This window comes from Gasterosteus aculeatus, chromosome 14 (genome assembly GCF_964276395.1).
Source record: "Gasterosteus aculeatus chromosome 14, fGasAcu3.hap1.1, whole genome shotgun sequence".
NCBI classification, from domain to species: domain Eukaryota; kingdom Metazoa; phylum Chordata; class Actinopteri; order Perciformes; family Gasterosteidae; genus Gasterosteus; species Gasterosteus aculeatus.
In genome coordinates, this window is record NC_135702.1 from 8,270,699 (window position 1) to 8,292,842 (window position 22,144).

Genomic DNA, 22,144 nt, shown 5'->3' on the forward strand with positions numbered 1-22,144 from the left:
ATCTACAAATATCTGGCTATCATCACTGAATCGCTGTCTTTAAAAAAAGTTATATTAAGTCTATTAAATCTGACTTTTCTAGCTGTTCCAATTGGAAAAAAATGATCTCTCGGTGGCTTAGTTTATAAACACTAAAATAAAAACATCTTAACGGTCTAGTTTTTACAAAATCATTTTTAAAAATGCATTATAAATGTTCTATTAATGTTCTATTACTCGTTGAGTGTGACACCCTTCTTTCCGAAGACAGCATTCATCCTCCAACTCTCCTCTTCTGCAATGATGTAGGAAACTGCAGTGAAAACACACACACACACACACACACACACATACGCGCACACAAACAAGAAAAACCTGCACCCATATGCTACAATCCTGTGATAAAGACGTCATGATCTCTCTCTCTCACACATCAAACGTTACAGGCTTTATTACGCCACGCATTCACAATGCTACAGGCGCGTCCGTTATAGCGTATCATGTATAATAATGTGGTTGTTGTTTGATGTTATTTGCATCCACGTAGGTATTTTTAAAACCACCTCAGGGAAGAGAGGGCGACCCTGACATAGCTTCCCCGAACAGCTGCAAGCTAGCTTAGCTAACGTTAGTTAACCGAACAGCTACAAGCTAGCCGCAGCTTTAGCTGTAGCTTAGCTAGCCGCACAGCTACAAGCTAGCTATAGCTTTAGCTTAGCTAGCCGCAGCTTTAGCTTAGCTAGCCGCACAGCTGTTGACAGGCGTCACCGACTCCATCCATTCCTGCAAGAGGAGGAGGAGGCGGAGGAGGAAGAGGGGGGTAACTGAGCCGGACCCGAGAGGAGCAAATGAACGAGCTGGTGAGGACTTTGCCCTCCCCGACTTTACCGGGGCTCCAGCTGCCGTGTTTGAACACCGGTAACTACAAAGGCTGGCTCTATAAATGGACCAACTACCTGAAGGGTTACCAGCGGCGCTGGTTCGTCCTCAGCAATGGCCTGCTGTCCTACTACAGGTAACGCGTCCCGCACCGGGCGCCTCGGTTATATTTGTTTCTTAAATATTTACACAAGTTTTAGAGTAAAAAACTAAATTAAAAATTGATTAGTTGCCAGGGGGAATTTTGAAACTTTTTAAAGGAGGGATTGCCATGAACGATGCCGTCAAAGCAACTGCACATATTTTAGCTATAAAATTAAAAACGAGTGGTGAATAATAATTCATAATAATTATGTCATCAATTCGTTTGATAATGTTAGTTGAACTTGAGTTTTATTTGTTGGAATAAGTCAAACGACACACACACAAACTAACGTTACATATTCTAATCCAGTGGTTCTCAAATGGGGCTATGTGAGAATTTTTGTAAATAAATGTAATATTGGAATCCTTTTAAAATTGTTATTTAACAAATATTCAATAAGTGTAAGTTCATGAACTGAATTTTATATTTTATTATCCTAATAACCCTAAGCGCTGTGTATCAATTCTTTTTCAACTAAAATGCTTTGCATTGTCTGTTTTGTATTTAAGGTGTCATATAAACGACATATAAACATAATTGGAATACACAGTGTAAGAGCTTTCACTATAGTAATGAATGGAATGTTTATGAATGAGGCATAATCACGTAAGACTAAAGATCATTGTGTTAAGCATTCTAAAGCCTCTTCAGGCAACGCTCTGTCCAAAGCATGACTGCAGAGAAAAGTCTTCATGTTTGACGCTCGCCTATTCCAGTAAAACAGTACACTAAATTGAAATCTATAAAAAAAAAAACTGAACTGGCCCCATTTTGCTGTTTCGTTGGCCTCCTTCAGGACTCAGGCGGAGATGGCTCACACCTGCCGTGGCACCATTCCCTTGGCAACGGCACACATCGAGGTGGGTGACACCTGTCACCTGGTGTTAACCAGCGGAGGCCGAAGCTACCACCTGAAGGCCACCTCTGAGGGAGAGTGTCAGCGATGGGTCTCTGCCCTGCAGCAAGCTCGGGCCAATTCCACTCTGCTGATGCACCACTCAGGTTAGGTCACAGGTGTGAAACACAAGGCCCGCGGGGGGTCCAGTGCGGCCCGCCGGATGACTTTGCTATTGTAAGAATTACAGAAACACATAAATTGAATTTCTATAAAAGTAGCTGCTATTACTAAAAAGCCCACTGGGGGGGTCACGCTCTGTGAGTGAGCGCATGCGTAGACCAGGGGGACACGGTCGTTCACCAACGCAGAGCTGGTAGATCATCTGCCAATGAAAAAAAAATCCCGTAAGGTCACCTGACCATCATGCGCGATCGCTTCCGACAGACGAGAGGCTCGTTGTGTTTAAAAAAAAATATCGTTTCGTTTTGCGCTCCCGGTATACACCGCTAATGCTCATAGTTATTATTATTCGGGCGAACTGCCGGAGCGGGAGGGGGGGTAGATCGCCAAGAGTTGGATTGGACCATCGACGCCAACCCTCCCCCCCTATGATTTTTAATGGTCTGGCCTCCTTGAGATCAAAGTGCGCAGTATCTGGCCCAAACCTAAAATGGGTTTGACACCCCTGGGTTAGATGGATACCTTATATTCTGTGTTGCGTGACCCATGGGTTTGATTTAATTGTTAACCGGTGTCCAGCTCTACTATTATGTAGTAAATGTTCACACACACTCAGATGCAAAGAAATAATGTGATCTTTTTGTTTTTTATTCCTTTAAAGAAGGAATATCCCACATATGTATTGGTACTAAACAACATAGTTCACCAGTGAAAGTCTAACGTAGGCAAACCAGTTTAGCTATAACCTTAATGCAGACTCGCACAACAAGACCTAAACGCTTATTTTAATTATTTGTTATGTAAACAACAGGCCACAAGAGGGCGAAGTGGTTCCATGTGTTCACAGTCAGCTGGTTCCAACCTTCTTACATAAAGTCTATGGTATTCATCTGCATTTAATCACGTCATTTTATTATCACGTTACCTTGCGATATTCTCTATTTACCTCCAGACACCATTGCACAACATAGTATCATATATCTGTACATTATTGACATCGTCCTGCGGTTGTCTAGCCGTTATATGTTAAAAAAGAAGATGATGTGCAGTGGATTTCTCCCCATCCCATGCAGCCACCACCTCCCTCCCACTCGTCTCTTCTCCCCTTCCCTGTATGACGACAGCGAGAGCTCAATGAAATGACCTTCCTTTAGGCTCCTCCTCCTGTTCTGCTAGCAGGAGGGGAAAGAAAATAGAGGGTGTGAGGATTTTCATTGAAAATATTTTTCACCATGTGCTGTGGACAATAGGGAGAGGAGGGAAGGGGAGTGTAGCATTTTCAATGAGAGTCACCTTGTAAGTAACCTTTTAATTATTCTAGTGGGAGGCAGAAGACTATTTGGTGTAGAAGCTACGAGCTTGCATGTGTAGTTTGTAACTGATACAGTGAGCGTTTATGGACTTTAATGAGTTTAGCTGTATTTTCTTAGTGTGTAAATAACCAGTTTGGATATTTCTCTCAGGACAGATTCGCCTTAAAGTTTACAAAATGGCAGCGTCGTTTTCAATGTCACTGCAGAACAACAGAGCACTATTTATGTGTGATTTTTCCAGGAGAGGGGTGTGTCTTCATGCACCCTGCAAGTAACAATGTAAGTAACCGTAAGTGATGTCTTCTGTTTGTCTGGCCACATTAGCATGTGGAGACCATGACTGACATGTGAGGTGTTCACGCTGTATCTTGTTAAACAATGGACCTGGACTATACCGGCCTACTAATATTGTTTCACAGTCTAACTTCCTGGGCTTTTCCGCTGTTACTGTTTTGTCTTGATTTTTGGCAACTATTTCCTTTCATCATTTATTAATAATCGGACCACGGCCGTGTATGCCGATATTCTACTATTCTAACATACCAGTCAGTGAACAAACACGGGTTATGCTTTATGGCTGGTTCACATATTTCCAGGCAGAATAACCGGTGTGTTTTGATGCGTGTGTGAGCACTCACAAAGATCCTGGTGTGTTTTGGTGTGTGATGATGTGATTACAGACTATTAGTGCAGAAGCCTTTGTTTATGGGTCGAGTAGCAATAACAGCGGTGCAAATGAATTGGCTGGAATGGGTTTGAACAGCAGTAATTAAGTGGCTATTACAGAAGTTATTTGGCCCCTCGCTTGTAAAAAGACATCACCACTACATCAGCATCCTATTTATACGTAAAAAGGTATGTTGTGATATAAAATTCAAACCTTTGGGACCACCAGGGTGAAAGTGTGAATCCAAACATCTGCCCTCGAGGGGTAAATAGTGTCACTCAGGTTGTTCTACAGCAAGCTTTCAGCATGTTACAGTCAGACTTTGATGGCTTCATCTATATTTCAGAGGCTCCCAGTACTTCCTCTGATTATTAACACACATTCTCTCTTCCTACACTGTGTCCATATTATCACCTGTGGGTGTGTGATGTCATGATTCAGCGATGAATCACCTACTTGTCTCAGTGTCCTTCCTGAAAGACAAACCCATCAGTACTCAGACCAGTCAGCCTCGGCCTCATGTCATGATTCCCTGGATGGGTTTCATGGCTGTAAGAAGAGCTGCACCTCTACATTCTTCGCTCAAATGGATCATTACAGATGCCTGAAGGATTTTTCTTTCACCCTCTCGTTTTCAATCCCGTCCTACTGAGAGTTGTTCATTCCAGTCTGCCCCTGCTTGTTTTTATTTCTTCCGCCTCTCTAACAGAGTACTAGTAGTTTGTCTCCTGGTTTTGGTAATCACTGTCTCTGCAGACTCTGGCCTAGATTCAGACAACGTGCTCGGGAATTTTCAGATTACGCACAATCTGTTTCTTTTAACAGACGAGAAGTGACCTAGAAAGGTTCTATTTACATGTGACAGAGGCAGTTGTTTGCATATTAAAGATATATTTACTCCTGTTGACATTTATAACTGCCTAGAGCAACCAGCCATCACCTAAAGTTGTACTAACTATAATTAACTACAACTTTGCAGGTGTCTCAAATCTTTTAAACAATGTATTTTTTCATTGAGAGGCTTTAATTAGAACACAGCACTCTTTTTTTAGCCTCTTTATCCCACCTCCTCTTTCTCAGGTCCATTATTACAAGCACGGTTCACAGCCTCAGTTCATATTTATACTATCTATCTATCTGTAGACTTGATTAAGGCTAAATCACTATTAAGTCATTTACTGTACTCAGGACAAGACCTTTAAAGACATAAAGGACTTGTTAAAATCCTGAGTACAGTAAATGGCTCAGCTCATGCTAAAGAGAGGTAGAGAGAGAGAGAGATAAATAGAGGGAGAGAGATATACATATAGAGAGGGAGAGAGGAGGGAAGGGGAAGTGCGTCATCGTTTGTTCTCCCGTTTCTTCTAAAAATAGCCGAGCCTCCTGATTGCAGGGGCTTATGTTTCCAGGGCAACGGTGTTCATTCACAGCTTTCCCATCTCGTGGAGGAAGAGGTGTGGGGGACATCGGGGTGTGAAGTCTAGTTATCTCCCTCCATCCGTTCCTCACAATCATTAAGTATTAAAATAGATGTATTTTCTGATGTACTGTTTATACTATACAAATATACCACCGTAAACACCCAATCTCTTCGTTAGACACATAACGTCTACTGATTCCCGTCATCTTTGCTATGAAAGCATGACATTGTTGTTTTTGTTTGCCTGCGTGTGAAGACGACTCGGGAGATGAAGGGCCCATACCTCAGGAGGACCGAGCCCTGACCCAAGGGGTGCTCAAGACTCTGGCCAGCAAGCTAGACGACCTGAGCACCTGCAATGAGCTGATAGGAAAGCACGGCGCCGCCCTCCAGCGCTCCCTCAGCGAACTCGAGGAACTGCGCGGATCCGCCGACGGCACAGACCGAGTCAAAGCCGTTAATGAGCGAGCGACCCTCTTCCGAATCACCTCCAATGCTATGATCAATGTGAGTGCGCCGCAGGGACCCGATCGGTCGAGCCTTTTAACGAAGGGGACGCGGCTCGGGGTCTCTGCCCGCTTATTGAGCTGTGCGTTGTGTTCACACTTCAGGCTTGTCGTGACTTTCTCGATGTAGCAGAATCTCACGGCCGAAGGTGGCAAAAGACCCTGCAGTATGAGAGGGAGCAGCGTCACCATCTGGAGGAGACCATCGAGCAGTTGGCCAAACAGCACAACAACTTAGAGCGAGCGTGGAGGGAGAACCCCACTTCATACACAGGTGAGACGCGCGGGGGGAGAGAATCCCACTTCATACACAGGTGAGACGCGCGGGGGGAGAGAATCCCACTTCATACACAGGTGAGACGCGCGGGGGGAGAGAATCCCACTTCGTACACAGGTGAGACGCGCGGGGGGAGAGAATCCCACTTCATACACAGGTGAGACTACTCGTACTGTCTCCAGTGCGAGAGGCAGAGTAGTCTCACACAACAACAGTACGGCCCTCTTCTGGCCAGCAGTAGCGATGCATGTGTGATGCATCACTAATATGTTGATCTGTTGTGTCTTTATATATATATATATACATGGAAGTAAAAAACAAATGTTTAATTTCTGAGGATAGTGAAAAGTGTGATTTTTGTTTTATTCAGATTGTCATTTGTGGTCATTTAAGCAAATATTTTTATTTTATGTTTTCTGCTTAGGGTGGTTGAGGTTCGTCTTGTGACAACTGTTTTTCACTCTTTGTTATTTTGTTTGGGACAAATTATAGAAATTCGTGATTTAACGTTCTTAAACCTAAATTAGATAACTAAAACAAATTTGCATTAACTGTTAATCACGGTAACATGACCGATTCACAAGTGACTTTGTGGTCACTGATATATTTATTATTTTTGTTGATTAACAGATTTATAAATTGGTCAAATAACTGCTGTTGGATTCTTTGCAAACAATTACAGAATCATCATCAACTTCGATTTTTTATAGTTCAATTGTATTTTAATAGGGTGCCTCCTCCCCACCTCTTGTAAAGCAGTAATATACTGCTGATGTGTTTATTTTAAACATTCAGATAAATGTCCTGTGTTGGTTGCCGTAGGAGTGGAGCGGTCTCAGGAGGGGGACGCGAGTGATGAGAATGACGAGGCAGAGTTCTTCGATGCGATGGAGGACTCTCCTGCATTCATAACTGTGACTGCTAGCGGCGCCATACAGCACAAGTGAGACGTCCTCCTCTCTATACAAAAAAAACATTGCACCGTTCCTGTCAACTGTGTTTAAATGATGCCACTTTCTCTCAGGCGCTCGGGGAGTAATCAGAGTATGATGAGCGGAGGAATGTCCAATGACTGGACTCACAATGAGAATGTAGGTCCCGAGCGTGATAAGTTGTTTCTATACGCACTTGCATCAAATGGTCTCAGTAAAAATGTTGTCACATGTTCCTCTTCAGGACACGTCGGGCACAAACCACATGCAGCTACGGAGAACAAGGCGCAGCCGCATTCCCGACAAGCCGAACTACTCCCTGAACCTGTGGAGCATCATGAAGAACTGCATTGGCAAAGACCTGTCCAAGATACCCATGCCGGTAGATGGATGAAAAAAGCAAAACAAATCGTATGAAACATAGTGTTTTCAACTGGAGTTACGAGGACCCTTCTTTTTCCAGGTGAACTTCAACGAGCCGCTGTCGATGCTGCAGCGCCTGACGGAGGATCTGGAGTACAGCGAGCTTCTGGACCGGGCGTCTCGCTGTCACTCCTCCCTGGAGCAAATGTGTCTGGTGGCGGCCTTCTCCGTCTCCTCCTACTCCACTACGGTCCACCGCACGGCCAAGCCCTTCAACCCGCTGCTGGGGGAGACTTACGAGCTGGACCGACTGGAGGAGTACGGTTATCGCTCCATCTCTGAGCAGGTGAGGCCGGCGCTCTGCCTCGCGGGTGTGAAGGACGTCCACGTTGCCTCTGCTCACACCAGCTGATCCCCCCATTCACCACCAGGTCAGTCACCACCCACCGGCTGCGGCCCACCACGTGACGTCACAGCGAGGTTGGACCCTGTGGCAGCACATCACTATCGACAGCAAGTTTAGAGGGAAATATATCTCGGTCGTGCCATTGGGTGAGTGTCAGATAAATTGATGCGGTGCAGAGTCTCAGAAGTTCCTCCTCATATTTGAATTGTAAATGAACACAACGTATCTGTGAGAACACAAATAGTGAACCCTGTTCAAACTGTGATTTTATTGTTCGCTTGTCTTCCCTCTTTTTCGCTGTAGGAAACATTCACCTGGTGTTCCACGCGAGCGGAAACCATTACGTGTGGAGCAAAGTCACTTCAACGGTGCACAACATTATCGTGGGGAAGCTGTGGATTGATCAGGTGCGCTGCTCTTTTAACCGTCAAAACCACAACAGGTTTTGTGAGGGAAAGGGAAAACTTTCTGAACTGGAGGCCTTCATCTAGGACACCGAGGAGTTACTGTTCAGAAAAACACATGGGCAGAAATTCAATAAAACTAATTGGGCCACTAATGAGTAGATTTGTACGCCTTTCAGTCACATCTGTTGTTCTCGCTATTTGCAGTCTGGGGACATTGACATCGTCAACAACACTACCAAGGACACCTGCCGTCTCAAATTCTGCCCCTACAGCTACTTCTCCAGAGACGTCCCCCGTAAAGTAAGTCTGTTGTGTAGAAAGACCGTTTCAGATGGCACATCGGCTTCATTCAGACTTCATTTTATGTCACACAGTTTTACACTGCCAGCGTGATATTGGTTCTTTATATGTTCAACAAACCTTGTATCCTCGGTGATAATCAGTGCGTCATCTTTAACAGATCTCTTCCTGAAGCATGTTTGTGTCAGAATATCTCTCACACAATTGCCAATAACTGAGAAGCAGGAAAATGGCTTATATCATATCTTCTATTTCATGTTGTCTAATTACTTCACGGTTCAAACGTCTTCAAAAGGTCAATTAGAATTTGAAAATAAAGAGGGAAGAGGTTCCCGAGCTGAGAGCAGTCGGCGCCTCCGTGTAACTGATCTCCTCCCGCGTGTCGTCCACTCTCCAGGTGACCGGAGTGATCGAGGACAGAGACGGCACAGCCCATTACATTCTGTCGGGGACCTGGGACGACAAGATGGAGAGTGCCAAGATAGTGGACAGCAGCCAAGGATGCGGAGGCTCCGAGGGCAAACAAAAGACGGTTTATCAGACTCTTCAGCCCAAACTGTTGTGGAAGAAGTACCCTCTTCCGTGCGTGGACGCCGTCTAACACATTGATTCATTAACCCTAACCCCCTAACACCCGCCGCGCCTTCTTTAAGATTTCTCCTTTCTGTCTCTCTTCAGAGATAATGCAGAAAACATGCACTATTTCTCCTCCTTGGCTCTGACTCTCAACGAGCAGGAGGACGGCATCGCGCCCACCGACAGCCGCCTGCGGCCGGACCAGCGGCTGATGGAGGCGGGCGTGTGGGACGAGGCGAACACCCACAAGCAGCGTCTGGAGGAGTGTCAGAGGCTGGAGAGGAAGAAAAGGGAGGCGCAAGCTAGTCAGGCCTTGGAGGAAGGTGAGTACAAGGACAGGGGGGGGGCCAAGGGTTAATGACCACCCCCCCCCCATTCACTCAAATATGTTGTGCTTATGTGCAGAATGCTGTATGGGCAGTTTGGCTTGTCTTAAATCTGAGTTTTTAACAGATAAAAAGGAAAGAAAGACACATTTGAAACCTCCAGATTGTACGCACTGAGATTGAGCAATCTGCTACTTCTGCTACTTCTCTTGAAGTAGAATTTATTATGTATCCAATCTGTTTAAAAAAAAAACACTCTTGACTTTCATTGAGCTGAACAGACCGTGAAAACATTTTTGTGTCAGCCACAAGCTGTGTTATTTAAAGTAGAGTAATAAATGTTTTAAAAGTTAGAGATTAGGCCAGTAGAGCACAATAGTTGAAAATAAAGTAGCGTAAAGAGTGTGATAAAATGGAAAAAAGGATACATTCGAGTCATGCCTCAAGAAAACAGGCCTCTGTGTCACCAGGGCAAGACATCGAGAGTTACCGGCCACTGTGGTTTGAGAAGAGGGCAGATGACACCACGGGAGAAAGTACATACGTCTACCGGGGTGGCTACTGGGAGGCCAAAGAAACACAGGACTGGAGCCAATGCCCCGAGATCTTCTAGGGAAAACCTCCCAACCATCCACCACCATCAAACATTCCTCCTAATGTAAGGATACTCTGTGCCATGTAGTCACGATTGTGTGCGTGTGTGTGTGTGTGTGTGACACAAAACAAGCTCCCCGGTAATCATCTACTCTCTTCTGCTCTGCTCTAGCTCCTCTATTCAGAACGCATGGCCTCATTTTACGTGTGCGCCGTGTGACTGCTTATTCAGCACCACCAAAAGACCGTTTCAAGGGAGCACATTGAGTTCTTCTGTGTGTGTGAGTGTGTGTGTGTGTGTGTACCTGAATCATTGACTTTCTAGGCTTCGTAGAAAGCAATACGAACACACATTGCATTGGGTGTGTACGGGGGATGACTCGGGGTGAGGAGTGCTGTGGTACAAGCACGGAATGTTCTCCTCAAAGCGGAGAGAGACACACCCGGCTTTGGAAAGACTGTGGCGGGACGACGCATCCTTCTGCACGTAAAGACTTTTTGACAGCAGAAGTTCATTTACTCAACAGCCCCCCCCCCCCTCCCCTCACCCCCACCCCCTATTTTTTTTTACTGTTGCCCAAACTGTAAATCTTGAAGGACTGAGCATTTGTCCAGTCTGCCTTCGCAGGATCTTGAAATTGTTTGCATTAAAGGAGCACTCCACTATTTACTAGTGTGAAGACTAGTTTCTCTTAACTGCTGGAGTTAAGAGAAAAGCACTAATCTCAACTGGAGTTTGGAACGTCAAGCAAGCTTGGAGGGTCTTACTGGGGACATTACTGACTTGTATTATGGGAAATGTAGTATCTTTTTTTTTTTACTTTTGGAGCTTTACTCATTACCAAGGACTAAAAGTGAGGACGTCTTGACCTCTGCTGTATCTGTTTTGACCACTGTCTTTTAAATTTGTCCCTCATAAGTCTCCCACACTTGATGGAACAGGAGATCACTGCAGTACCACTCAAGTACAAGTCTGCTTAGCCTGGGTGATGTACTACAGCAAGAGTCGTTTTTATTCTATTCCAATTGTATTCAAACGATCAGGGCTCATCATCTTGATGAATAGCAGCGACGGTGTTTCGCTGTGTTAAAGAATTGCTTTATTTGAATATGTCAGCAATAATTAAATTGCACACAATGTCACTTGAGAAGAAAATACTTTTTTAGGTAGAAAATGTTTTGGTGACAAAATTCCATTAGCTAAATGATAATTATGTTAAGAAAAGGAAATATCATCCATACACATCAATCGAGGACCAGAAAAGTAATTGAAAAGAAGACATATTCTGGTGTGTGTGCTTGTGTGTACATTAAGAGTAAATTGACATACAAAACAGATATCAACCTACTTATATATAGTTTTAAGCTTGTTGTGTATTATAATAGAGCAAGAGCCACATGTAGAATTGCCTGGCTGCTGTCGGCCTGTATATTGCGAGACTATGTTAGAAATAGAATTGCCTAATGTAAGAAATTATTGTTTCACATTACTTGAACATTCACCTTGTGGGCAGTACTCAAACTATGTGTGTGTGTGTGTGTGTGTGTATAAGGTTAAATGGAGTCGAGATTGTATACCTGTTAGTGAGATGTTAGGGGAATGAAGTTATGAATATGACATTGATGATGCAGATAAGGTATTGTCTAAGTAAAGCACAATGTAATGTTCCACTGCAGGTAATGATACATGCAACATAATCCTAAAGGTTTCCATGGCAACACATAGCTATGCATGGTTTTAGAGTGCTTAAGCACTTCTGTAGTGGAAAGCCTCTTCACCCAGCTCGTAGTTTGTAGACACTTTCTGAAACACGATGTGAACTCACCTTCTGTGCCCAATGAGCCCCTAAATATCAGATTTTTGAGCTCAAATAAAAACATAACTGACAAGCTGACACCTGCTGTTGTTTACTGTCAAACGGATGTTGTCTTCTAAATCACAGGGACAGTTGATACAGACCCCCAGCAAGGCAGTGTCTGTCGCAGCGCCTCAAGGGTCAACAATATATATTTATCTTAACCGTTGTGCCTCATCTGACCATAAATAGAAATAATAGAAAGTGCTTATTCAATGTTAAGATATGCTAATAGAATTGGTGATATTTAAACCTTGTATAAACTTGAACTCATGATAGTACGTAACAAAGTCAAAAACATTGGGTGAAACAGACTCGTTTCGTCGTTGACTTTATATTTTTTCTTTTGTTCAATTTATTCAAGCACAACCCATATAACAATTCTTTTGGTGGATGTTTTGAGTCACGTGTATCACGCATCCTGATATATGATGCTAAAAACACAACCTCAATTAGGAAAAAAAGGTGTCATTTACATAGTTAGAAATCTGTGTAGGACCACTGAGTTGTATAAAGTGGTGACAGTTTATCATAATAGCTTCATGTCTAACGTGTGTATCTTTTAGTTATTCGCGTTTTAAACATGACGTCGTCGCACGAGAGAGAGAGAGAGAGAGAGAGGGGGGGGGGGGGGGGGGGTTACATTCATGCACACAAAAGGGGGCATTGCCCTTTAAATGAACCGTCCAATGACACCGAGGCTCGTGCGTCGCCTCCACTCGCCTGACAGCACAGTGACAGAAGACCGAGGGGATGAGACTCGTTTCTTCAGAGCTGGAGATGCTTCCAGCGTCGTCTGGGTACACGTCGGAGAACAAGGTAAACGTGGTGGCGAACACTCATCCCCGAGAAAGAACGCTGCCTCCCCCTCTGTTGCGATGTGAGTAACGTCCACGTTACGGACGTAAAGGGTTAGATAACAAACGCAACGTTAGCTTAGTAGCGCGCTAACTAGTGTTAGCATGACGGGCTGCGGGCAGAGGGGCGATCAGCTGACCGGTGTTACGGTTGAAAAGGCGACCCTGTTAAAACGGGGTACAGCGGCTACGGTCCGGGCCACAGGGCAGCGACCTTAAGCCACCAGACGGGTTTTTATTTTTGTTTGATTCCTATTAAACCAAAGGAACTGGAATTGAGCTCTTGTGTTTACCTTCGCGAACGCTGCAAGACAAGCGAGTTCGTGGTTTGGGAACAACACGGCGGGCTCGTCGGGGTTTCGCCACAATTAAATAATATTTAAAGTCAGCACGGAGGTTAAAAACGTAACTCTCTATTTAGGGGATTCAGCTCCCAGGTAAGTCATCATCACCATGTTTACTTTACCGATTTCCCTGCATCCCTCCTCCCCTCTCCTCATTTCTCTCCCTTTTCTGTCCCCGGTCCAGCATATGTCCTTTTCCTTCTTTACAGAGAGGACAATGATACGAACATGATCAGGGCCGATGGCTTCTCAAAATGCGAGGCAACTCTGCAGGAGAGACGGAGCAGCAGCAGGAGGCCCCCTGCGGAGATGCTCCATCTGCTGTCCGCTGTCGTGGTGTGGCTGGTGACGGGAACCACCATCTCCAGCCTCAACAAATGGATATTCGCCGTGTACAACTTCAGGTACCCTCTGCTGCTGTCAGCGCTGCACATGCTGACCGCCATCGTGGTGGACTACGGGCTGATCAAGCTGCAGGTGATCCGCCACAAAGGGGCCGCCGACCAGGACCTAACGCCCAGCGCCAAGTGCAAGGTGTTCTTGTTGAGCCTGACGTTCTGCGCCAGCATTGCTTTCGGAAACATGGGCCTGAACCACGTCCAGCTGTCCTTCGCGCAAATGATCTACACCACCACGCCGCTCTTCACCTTGGCCATCTCCACGCTGATCCTGGGCAAGCAGCATCACATCCTCAAGTACACGGCCATGATGCCCATCTGCCTCGGGGCCTCCTTCAGCATCATGGGAGAAGTCCAGTATGATCAGGCCGGCTGCATCTTTGTGTTCGCGGCGACCATGTTGAGGGGCGTCAAGTCCATCCAGCAGAGTAAGTGACATTTTTGCCTCAGACTGTTGACGTTGGGTTTTGTCGTTGCTGTTGAAACTTTTCCTCCAAAAGTTGATGATCCTTTTTTTTTTTTTTTTTTTTTTTTTCTTAACGGAAATTTCACCCCGTCACTCGCCAGTACGCCACAGATGATTCACTCCTCAGTCCGGTAACGCCCACTCATCAAGGTGGAAAGTCACAGCGGCCTATTTTCTGGTTTCTTAGGGAACTTGATACAAACATTGATGGTGAATGAGCAGGGTTTTCCATCCTGGAGACCTGGACCTGGTTGCTTTTTCAAAGACGGGCAGAAATTTATCAGAGCGGTTTATCTGATGGAACTTAAATTTGACGAAGTAAGTTTAGTAACTTCTTCCTATTTGCCATCAATGTTCTCTCTTTTCTGATCAGACTATTTAAACTCTTCCAAGACAGAAAGGCAGAAAGTGCATTTGAACATAATAAGAAAATTGGCTTTGTTATAACAATAAAAAATGCGATTCGTAGCATCAATAAACAAACACGCATTCGGGCAACGGTTTTAATATTTCTTGACTCACTTGTATTAAATGAATAACGGGGATTCTCCTGTTGCAACGCTGTGAGATTGTATATGTCCATATTTTAATTGAACACGCCCCGGGGGAAGGAGACGGATTCCTCTCTTGAGTTGATATCACGTGTGCTGAGTCGTGCCTGGACACACGTTTCATATGTTCTCGTACTCATTATCGAATGTTCTGTGCTCTCAGGGAAGGAATTTTCTTGGTCTCGGTGTTCAGAGGATTAGGTTCTATAATGTCATTGTAGCCTCCACAACATAGTTGTCAGGGAGGGGGGGGGGGATGAGAGTCTAAATATATAAATAGGCCCTGTATTACATTTTTACTTAACACTTAAACAGAGTATCTGTTTTGGTCAGAAGGATTTAACGCCCTAGACTTGGTACATGGTGGGGGAAGGCGGGGAGGGGTGGGGGGGCTTGGTCATGCTTTTACATTTGGAGCAGAATTCGGTTAACGCGGTCCGGCAGGTCCACGCTGCTGCTTATCCCTTTTTATTTTTAATCGTGACCAAACATTTGAGTCCATCCACAGGGGCCGAACCAGCTGGGCAATGTTGTCTCGAGTTTCAACGGGCTATTTTCATCCTCTTTAACTTGTTGTTGTAACACTTTCCCTTATAAGTCAAATTGTCTTGGACACGCTGTCCGTGGTGCACATGCTTTGGTCACCTGCGCAGACTCAACGCATTTTAGTTCCATTGAAAGGTTTTGCAGCTGCTCACACAAGAGACATAAAGGCAAATGTCGTTCTCCAGAGTCCACTGGAGAGTTTTGTATGATTTTCTGTCATAGCTCCAGGGCTCATTGTACTTTTAGAATCAGTGAGTAGCATCGAGTCTGTTTTTCTTATTTGGACAAAGATAAATAAATAACAGGAACTGTTTAAGACACCTGAACAGTTTCACACTGCCCATGTTCTCCAAATATTCGAGTGGAATCGGGCCTCCTGGCGGCCAAAACGGGGGGGGGGGGGGGGTGTCTTCTAAAAAGGAAAACTTTTTTTTTTTCTTTCTGCCACGTATCTTTTCCCCCTTTCGTAACGGTCACGTGGCGCCCTCTGCTCTCAGGCATTCTGCTTCAGGAGGAGAAAATTGACTCCGTGTTCCTGCTCTACCTGATGTCCATTCCTAGCTTCTGCATCTTGGCCGTGGCCGCCCTGGCCCTGGAGAACTGGGCCCTGCTGGAGTCGCCGCTCCACTACGACCGCCGCCTGTGGCTCTTTATCCTGCTCAGCTGCCTGGGCTCCGTCATGTACAACCTGGCCAGCTGCTGCGTCATCACGCTGACCTCGGCCGTCACCCTGCACATCCTGGGCAACCTGAGCGTGGTGGGAAACCTGCTGTTGTCCCAGCTGCTCTTCGGCAGCGAGCTGTCGGCCCTGAGCTGCGCCGGCGCCGCGCTGACGCTGTCCGGCATGCTCATGTACCAGAACTCGGAGTTCATCGTCAGCTTCGTGGACGCGCGCCGGGCCAGAGGCGGGAAGCCCGGAGGGGGGGACTTCCCCACCGCGGGCGGGGAGGACTCGGGCGAAGCCGGCGCTCCTGAGCCGACGCGTCGGCGTCAGCGGAGAGCGGACGAGAAGCCGGACGACGAGGCGGACTGAAGAGACGAATGATTGACTATGATTAATTTATTTTTGTTTTACTATCTTTTAACTTCCTCACTGTGCCGGTTCATTTCTCCTCGACTCACACAGATAAGAAGGAAAAAGAAGAAGTAGCCTTCTTCTGTCACACGGATGGACACGTTCTCTCCTTCATCTGTAAATCCCTCATACTTGGCCTTTAGTGGTGTATATGCACGCACAAGCACACTCTGAACTGTATTGGCACTGTCACTCGTACTACACTGTGAAGATGTCCTGATTGATCGACGTGTCATGGACACCGCGGGCTGCAGGAAGCCTCAAATCTGAACGGGCACAATTTGCATAAAACTATATTTATTAACGGTAGTGTTACGTGACATTCACCCGGCCCTGACGTGCTAGGGCACCGGGTTTTGGGCAGCTTCTTTTGTTTTTGTTGGCATTGAACCAGGAAACTTAAATAGAGTAAAACATTTATTTGGAGGCGGAAGAAGAGATGCTTCTTTTCCTCGACTGAAGTGCATTTTTAAAGGCTTGGATTTTGTTCTCAGACGACTCTCTGAAGAATTAGTCCAATTATTTCAAACTTCTACAACAGGAGCGTCACTGCAGCCTTCCTGGATAATTAGGTTCACGGGTTCTCTAAGGAGTGTCACTCGACTATAGCCGTCTTCTCCCTGTGGACGAGATGAGGAAAAGGAAGATTAAGATGTCCTTTAAGGTTGCTTCTTAAATCCCAGCCAGTCTCATCTGTTTAATGTTCCCTTTCTGTGGGAGACATTTCAATCTACAAGATGATTATTTTTGTTCTGTTTTCAAAAAGATTTAAGCAGGGGAAAATGTTTCTTTCCGAATGACCGTAGCAGCAACAGGCATTTTTGTGCCGTAGCTTTTGGTCCTAGGGTGTCTTGTACATGCATACATGTATTACTAGTGGGCACACGATTCTCTCCTGTCTTTCCTTTTCAGAGAAAAGTTGTGTATATTATGCAGAAGACTGCATGCCGCTGCTCCTGAAAGCATCTTAATGATCCAGGACGTCCGTTACTGTGCACTCCCTCCATCGTTTATCCTTTGCCAAATGTCTGAAAGCTTTTCTTTTGGTCAAACTGTGTCAAAATACTGGTTGCAGATGTGATAATTTCTCACATCCAAGCTGTCACTACAAAGCCATACATCTTTCTTTTTTTTTTTTCTTTCTCCATTTAACTTAAAACACTTTACTTTTCCAGAAGAGTAACTTTATGTAGCATTGTGCGTTGAAAGATTTTACTTAACGTTCCATTTATATCATTTTTCCACTGTGCATTCATAAAATAACACTCCAAAACATCACGTATGACCCTAAGATGCTTTATTCCCCATTGCACACAGTCTTTAGAGTGAGGAAGGGAACAAAAATAAAATGGGTTTAGGTTGCAGTTCAATATTACAAACTCAATTACAGGTTTTAAGATTATGTACAGCGCATCACTTCAGTCGTTTTACATTATTGAATACCTCCGCTGTTAAATAGAACTTCTGCCCATGTGTTCATTTGTTATTAACTATTGGACTGACCGCAGCATGCGAATGATTCAGTCTGTGTTCAGTAAACCGCAGACGTCGACGTGTTTCACTACACATTGTTGATTATTAGGAAAATGATAGGAACCCAGTTGTATCTCATTTAAACGATGGCGAGCGATTTGACAGCTTGTTCTGCTGGATAATGCCGAGTTGGTGAAAAGCAACGAAACTGTTGCACTTAAAAGGTGGAAAGAGGCTTCCTGTGTACATACTGGTTTAGTTGGTTGCAAAGCTAGTTTGGTGTAAATAGTTGTTTTATGATAATATATTTTATAGTTATATGTGGCTGGTTTTAACTATACTGATTTTAAAAAAAAAAGAAACATTTGCCTTATTTGGACATACTGTAGATAAGAAAAGAGGGAATTTATTTATCATTTTATCAATTTCTCTTGATTTATACTTTGCCAAAAGCGACTGCAGGTGCTTCTTTTCGGGGGCAAACTTATGGGTGATTCATGTACACATGATCTGCAATTGCTTGAATAAAAATATTAATAAACAATTACAATAGTAACCAAGTCAACAATTCAAATTCATTTTGTTATAGCCCGAAATCACAACTTTTCTTTAGAGGGTTTTAATATGTGAACACATGCGACCTCCTCTGTCCCGGGACCCTCACATTCAGCACAGAACAAACCCCCCAAAACAGCTGCTCATGAGCACAGAAGAACCCTCAGAGAGAGCAGAGGAGGGATCCCTCCCCCAGGATGAACACATTATTATATTATAACTTTTGTTAGGTAATTCATTCCTAACTTGTTAAGTTATTTTAGTAGCATGTTGTGATGGTGAAAACCAAATGGGAAAGTCTCCGTAAGCTGCATAAGTTTATTTTCATTATCGATAAATCTGTAGATTTTCAAACTACTAAAGATTCCATCAAAATTACACCGCTAAACTTCTAGAGTTCTGTTTAGAAAATATATTTTGGAAAATATCTAAACGTTGTAAGGCTTGAACTAGTTAAATGTTTAATATTATTTCTTCGTAAAAAGAAATGCATTCAATTGTTGACATTGTTGCTTATTTGTCTGTCGAACCCACTGCTGGAGTGAGCGGTGCTCCTCCATCAGCAGGTCAGGCCTCGTTCCTCACGTCACCGTGGGTTGAGGCCATTTTGAAGTAGTGGCGCGTCTTCACCACCCGGGGGCGCAGTTTGTCTACCGTCTCCTACATCGGCCTGAACTATTAAACCCTAAACAATCTCTGTTGAAGCTGAAGTGTATTTTGCTATTGGTGTTTTCGTCTAGATTCCTTTCTCTCTCTCTCTGCGCTTTCTGTTCTCGCTGGTGAAGATTCCTCTACTTCTGTAAACACCGTTCAGCCTTGTGCCTGAATAAGGCAGTGCTCCTCACTTCTCTCCCCCCCCCGCTACTTAACTCTTTGTCTCCCAGCCAAAAGAGTCTCCTGCTTCTCCCTCCAAATCGAGTGTTGCCAAGTGCAGTATTGTGCTTTTAGCCGCGACAGTTTGGTGCCACGAGGCTTCACCTCACGTGACCCAGGGATCTGTGACAGGAGGAGGAGAACCTCTCCTGAGGGTGACGGAGACTTCTCCTCCTCCTCCTCCTCCTCCTCCTCCTCCTCCTCCTTCCCATCCTGGATGGTTTGCGCATGCAACCTCCACTTGCTCTCCGGACTCGTATCCTCGCAAAGCGCTGCGGTGTGTGAGGTGTGAGGTCAGAGCCGGGGCTCTCTCCAGAACCGGCTCAAAAGAAGGTCCCCGTCCTCCTGCAGGCACACGGGTTTGCATCCTGAGGAACAGGTGACACATTCCAACATTATCAAGGTGTGTTTTCATTTAATTCTTTCTATTTTGTGCCATTAGGCCTGAGTGTGGCTGCTTTTTAGCCGTGTGTTCTACGCTATTATCAGATCCTTTTAGGAACGGTCCCGTTCCACTCCATTACTATATTTGTACGTGTTCTGTTGTGCGTCTCCGCTAGTGGCTGAGACACACTGCTTGAGAGAGACGGCAGCTCACTTTGTGTCTCTTTAGACTCACACAACTTTGCTTTGTGTAAATAACCAAAAGAATCTGGTCTGTTTGGGCTAAATAATGTAAATAATTCAGAAAAATGTCAATTCCAACGCGAATATCACATGTTCCTTTGCTCCCTCGACTAGAAACATGGAGTCGAAAACTGATGTTGGATCAGCATCTGTGACCAGTGAAAAACTGGCTGCTATTGAGGATGAAGAGGTTCTCAACAAGATGGTGAGCCAGACATTTGGGATTTTGGGAAGTTAGTTTGTGTCTCACTTATCGTGAGAAAATGAATGACTTGGATTTTCTTTCATCACTCTGACAGCGAGACCTTTATCACCTCCCAAATTTGAAAAAGTAGGTGACCTTTAACCCAGCCGTTGAACTTTGATCAATGGTTTCTCTTTCTTCTCTGTAAGTTGGACAATGCAACAGATTTTGAGGAGAGGAGAATGATGCGCGCCGCATTAAGGGAGCTGCTCAAGAAAAAGAGAGGTCAAATCGGACGCTCACCGGGCAGGTTTACCATGACACCATCTCCACCTTTCCTCAGACGCTCACTCCTCCCAAACCCTCCATCATCTCTCACCAGATAAACGGGAGCAGGATCGAGGGTCGAGGCAGCAGGACTTGAGGCAGCAGGGCCTGGGCGGAGGAGGGAAGACGGGCGGAGGAGGCGGCGTAGGCAGAGCATCCATGAACCAACAGCCACCGGCAAACAGTACGTTCATAAAGACGCCGAGTCAGATCTTGTGTTGTAATTTAAATCATTTCAGCTTTCTTGAGTTTGGTTTGCTTCTCTGCATCTCTCGAGGGTCGGCCGGTCAGATCTCTCCATCGGCGGGCAGGTGAGTCCGTGGTTTGCTCAGATTGGCTTCATCAACTGTACAAATAATCCCAGAAAATACATTTCATTAAAGACTTAAGTAGAAAATATCCACAAAATGTTTCATGGTTTAGTGGGACCACTACTGAAAAATATTATATTTTCTATCCAAAACAAAGTATTATTGCCCAATAAGGAAATTAAAGCGTTTTTGTTTTTCAAACCATTTCCCAAGGGAAAAGATGAGATAAGCCATACTTTCTGTCCACGCGGCGTTTCCATCTCCTCGACTTTCTTTCTTATCCTCAGCGCCGCCGGTCCCGCCGTAGCCTCGGCTCAGAAATGTCCTCCTTCTGCAGCACCCAACGTTAAAAACGTCAAACAGATGCTTCTGGACTGGTGCAGGGCCAAAACAGAGCCATATGAGGTAAACATGGCCCCACTCTGTCTTTGAATTATTGCCCAATGAAGCTATACATAGCTCTGCCTCTTATGGCTCATTTTTTTCTTTTGCCACTGTTTCTTCTGAACCAAATCCCCTCCGGTACGAGACAGGGGGTGAACATCCGTAACTTCTCCTCCAGCTGGAAAGACGGCATAGCCTTCTGCGCCTTGGTGCACCGCTTCTTCCCCGACGCCTTCGAGTACTCGACCCTCAACCCAAACAAGCCCAGGGAGAACTTCCAGCTGGCTTTCAACACTGCCGAGTGAGCCGTCATTCCTTATATGAAGGCGGCAGATGCGTCTTGTCTGGAGCGAACTCCGGGCAGTGCGCTGCGGATTAGGAAAAAAACAAAAACTTCACAGTTGTGTGTCATAGTTTGTCTCAAGTTGTTTGTCAGTGTCTCTCTCTCTCTCTTTTCCTTCCTTCCTTCCTCCCTCTCTCTCTCTCTCTCTGCAGGAGGCTCGCCGGCTGCCCCCCTCTGCTGGACGCCGATGACTTAGTCCGGATGAAGGAGCCCGACTGGAAGTGCGTGTACACGTACATCCAGGAGTTCTACCGCTGCCTGGTGGAGAAAGGCCTGGTCAAAACCAAAAAGCGCCCGTAGAGTCTGAAAGGTCTCATGAGCAATGGTTTTGAATTTTTACAATGAATACACGTCGAAGCATGAGCCGAGGTATTAAAAGAGATAATATTATGCAATTTTTTCAACTAAATATTTCCATTTTTGTCTCTGATCTTAGAGTTGATATTAGTACGTATCTGGCTAAAGGAATTATGTTACAGTAAATGCAGAGTAATGTGCAGCATTTGTATTGGTTTGTGTATTGTGCATTGTGCATATTAATGCTCTCAGTGGACAGCTGGCTCTAAACTATTCCATTAATCCATGTCAGAGCCATAGACAATGTGGGAACAAAATGTTATCATGAGGCTGTCGAGGGGCTTAAGTGTATCGTGGACAAATTTGAATAAATAGCAATTCCATTATACATGCTGTTGTTGTGTAGCTATGACTGATGATACTAAAGTGATTTTCCCTGTGTATTATTCAACAACTCCTTGTGTTTTATTCAGGACTATTCAAACAGGACACAATAAATGGGGATTTGGTTTTGACGGCACGTTTAAAGTAATTTTAATAATAATATAAAACCTAGGGTCTGGTAATAA

At 44.9% G+C, this 22,144-nt stretch overlaps 3 protein-coding genes across 9 annotated transcripts; all 3 read left to right on the forward strand.

The window, feature by feature from the left end:
- Window positions 1-335: 335 nt before the first annotated feature.
- On the forward strand, window positions 336-12,003 carry osbp2a (oxysterol binding protein 2a). 4 transcript variants are annotated; one of them, XR_013452490.1, is made up of 15 exons: window positions 336-994; window positions 1,800-2,005; window positions 5,678-5,928; window positions 6,033-6,201; window positions 7,027-7,147; window positions 7,229-7,295; window positions 7,381-7,518; window positions 7,600-7,845; window positions 7,931-8,051; window positions 8,209-8,312; window positions 8,517-8,612; window positions 9,010-9,194; window positions 9,291-9,511; window positions 9,969-10,172; window positions 10,281-12,003. XR_013452490.1 is itself a non-coding variant. In XM_040198374.2 (15 exons), the coding sequence occupies exons 1-14, from the start codon at window positions 828-830 to the stop codon at window positions 10,125-10,127; spliced, it is 2,235 nt and encodes a 744-aa protein (XP_040054308.2). In that variant the 5' UTR covers window positions 336-827; the 3' UTR covers window positions 10,128-10,172; window positions 10,281-12,003. The 4 variants fall into 4 exon arrangements, 3 of the variants coding, with proteins under 3 accessions (XP_040054308.2, XP_040054309.2, XP_040054307.2); XM_040198374.2 differs by having other exon boundaries at window positions 9,985-10,172; XM_040198375.2 differs by having other exon boundaries at window positions 9,969-12,003.
- A 592-nt stretch (window positions 12,004-12,595) lies between these two features.
- Window positions 12,596-18,230, forward strand: slc35e4 (solute carrier family 35 member E4). Of its 4 annotated transcripts, none has more exons than XM_040198414.2 (3): window positions 12,596-12,783; window positions 13,375-13,991; window positions 15,624-18,230. In XM_040198414.2, the coding sequence occupies exons 2-3, from the start codon at window positions 13,394-13,396 to the stop codon at window positions 16,157-16,159; spliced, it is 1,134 nt and encodes a 377-aa protein (XP_040054348.1). In that variant the 5' UTR covers window positions 12,596-12,783; window positions 13,375-13,393; the 3' UTR covers window positions 16,160-18,230. The 4 variants fall into 4 exon arrangements, with proteins under 4 accessions (XP_040054348.1, XP_040054347.1, XP_077943993.1 ...); XM_040198413.2 differs by having other exon boundaries at window positions 12,611-12,783; window positions 13,350-13,991; XM_078087867.1 differs by having other exon boundaries at window positions 12,625-12,844.
- An 882-nt stretch (window positions 18,231-19,112) lies between these two features.
- smtna (smoothelin a) lies at window positions 19,113-21,963 on the forward strand. Its single transcript, XM_040198458.2, has 8 exons — window positions 19,113-19,481; window positions 19,844-19,934; window positions 20,123-20,198; window positions 20,296-20,424; window positions 20,518-20,551; window positions 20,839-20,956; window positions 21,085-21,236; window positions 21,431-21,963. The coding sequence occupies exons 2-8, from the start codon at window positions 19,848-19,850 to the stop codon at window positions 21,576-21,578; spliced, it is 744 nt and encodes a 247-aa protein (XP_040054392.1). The 5' UTR covers window positions 19,113-19,481; window positions 19,844-19,847; the 3' UTR covers window positions 21,579-21,963.
- Window positions 21,964-22,144: the final 181 nt, after the last annotated feature.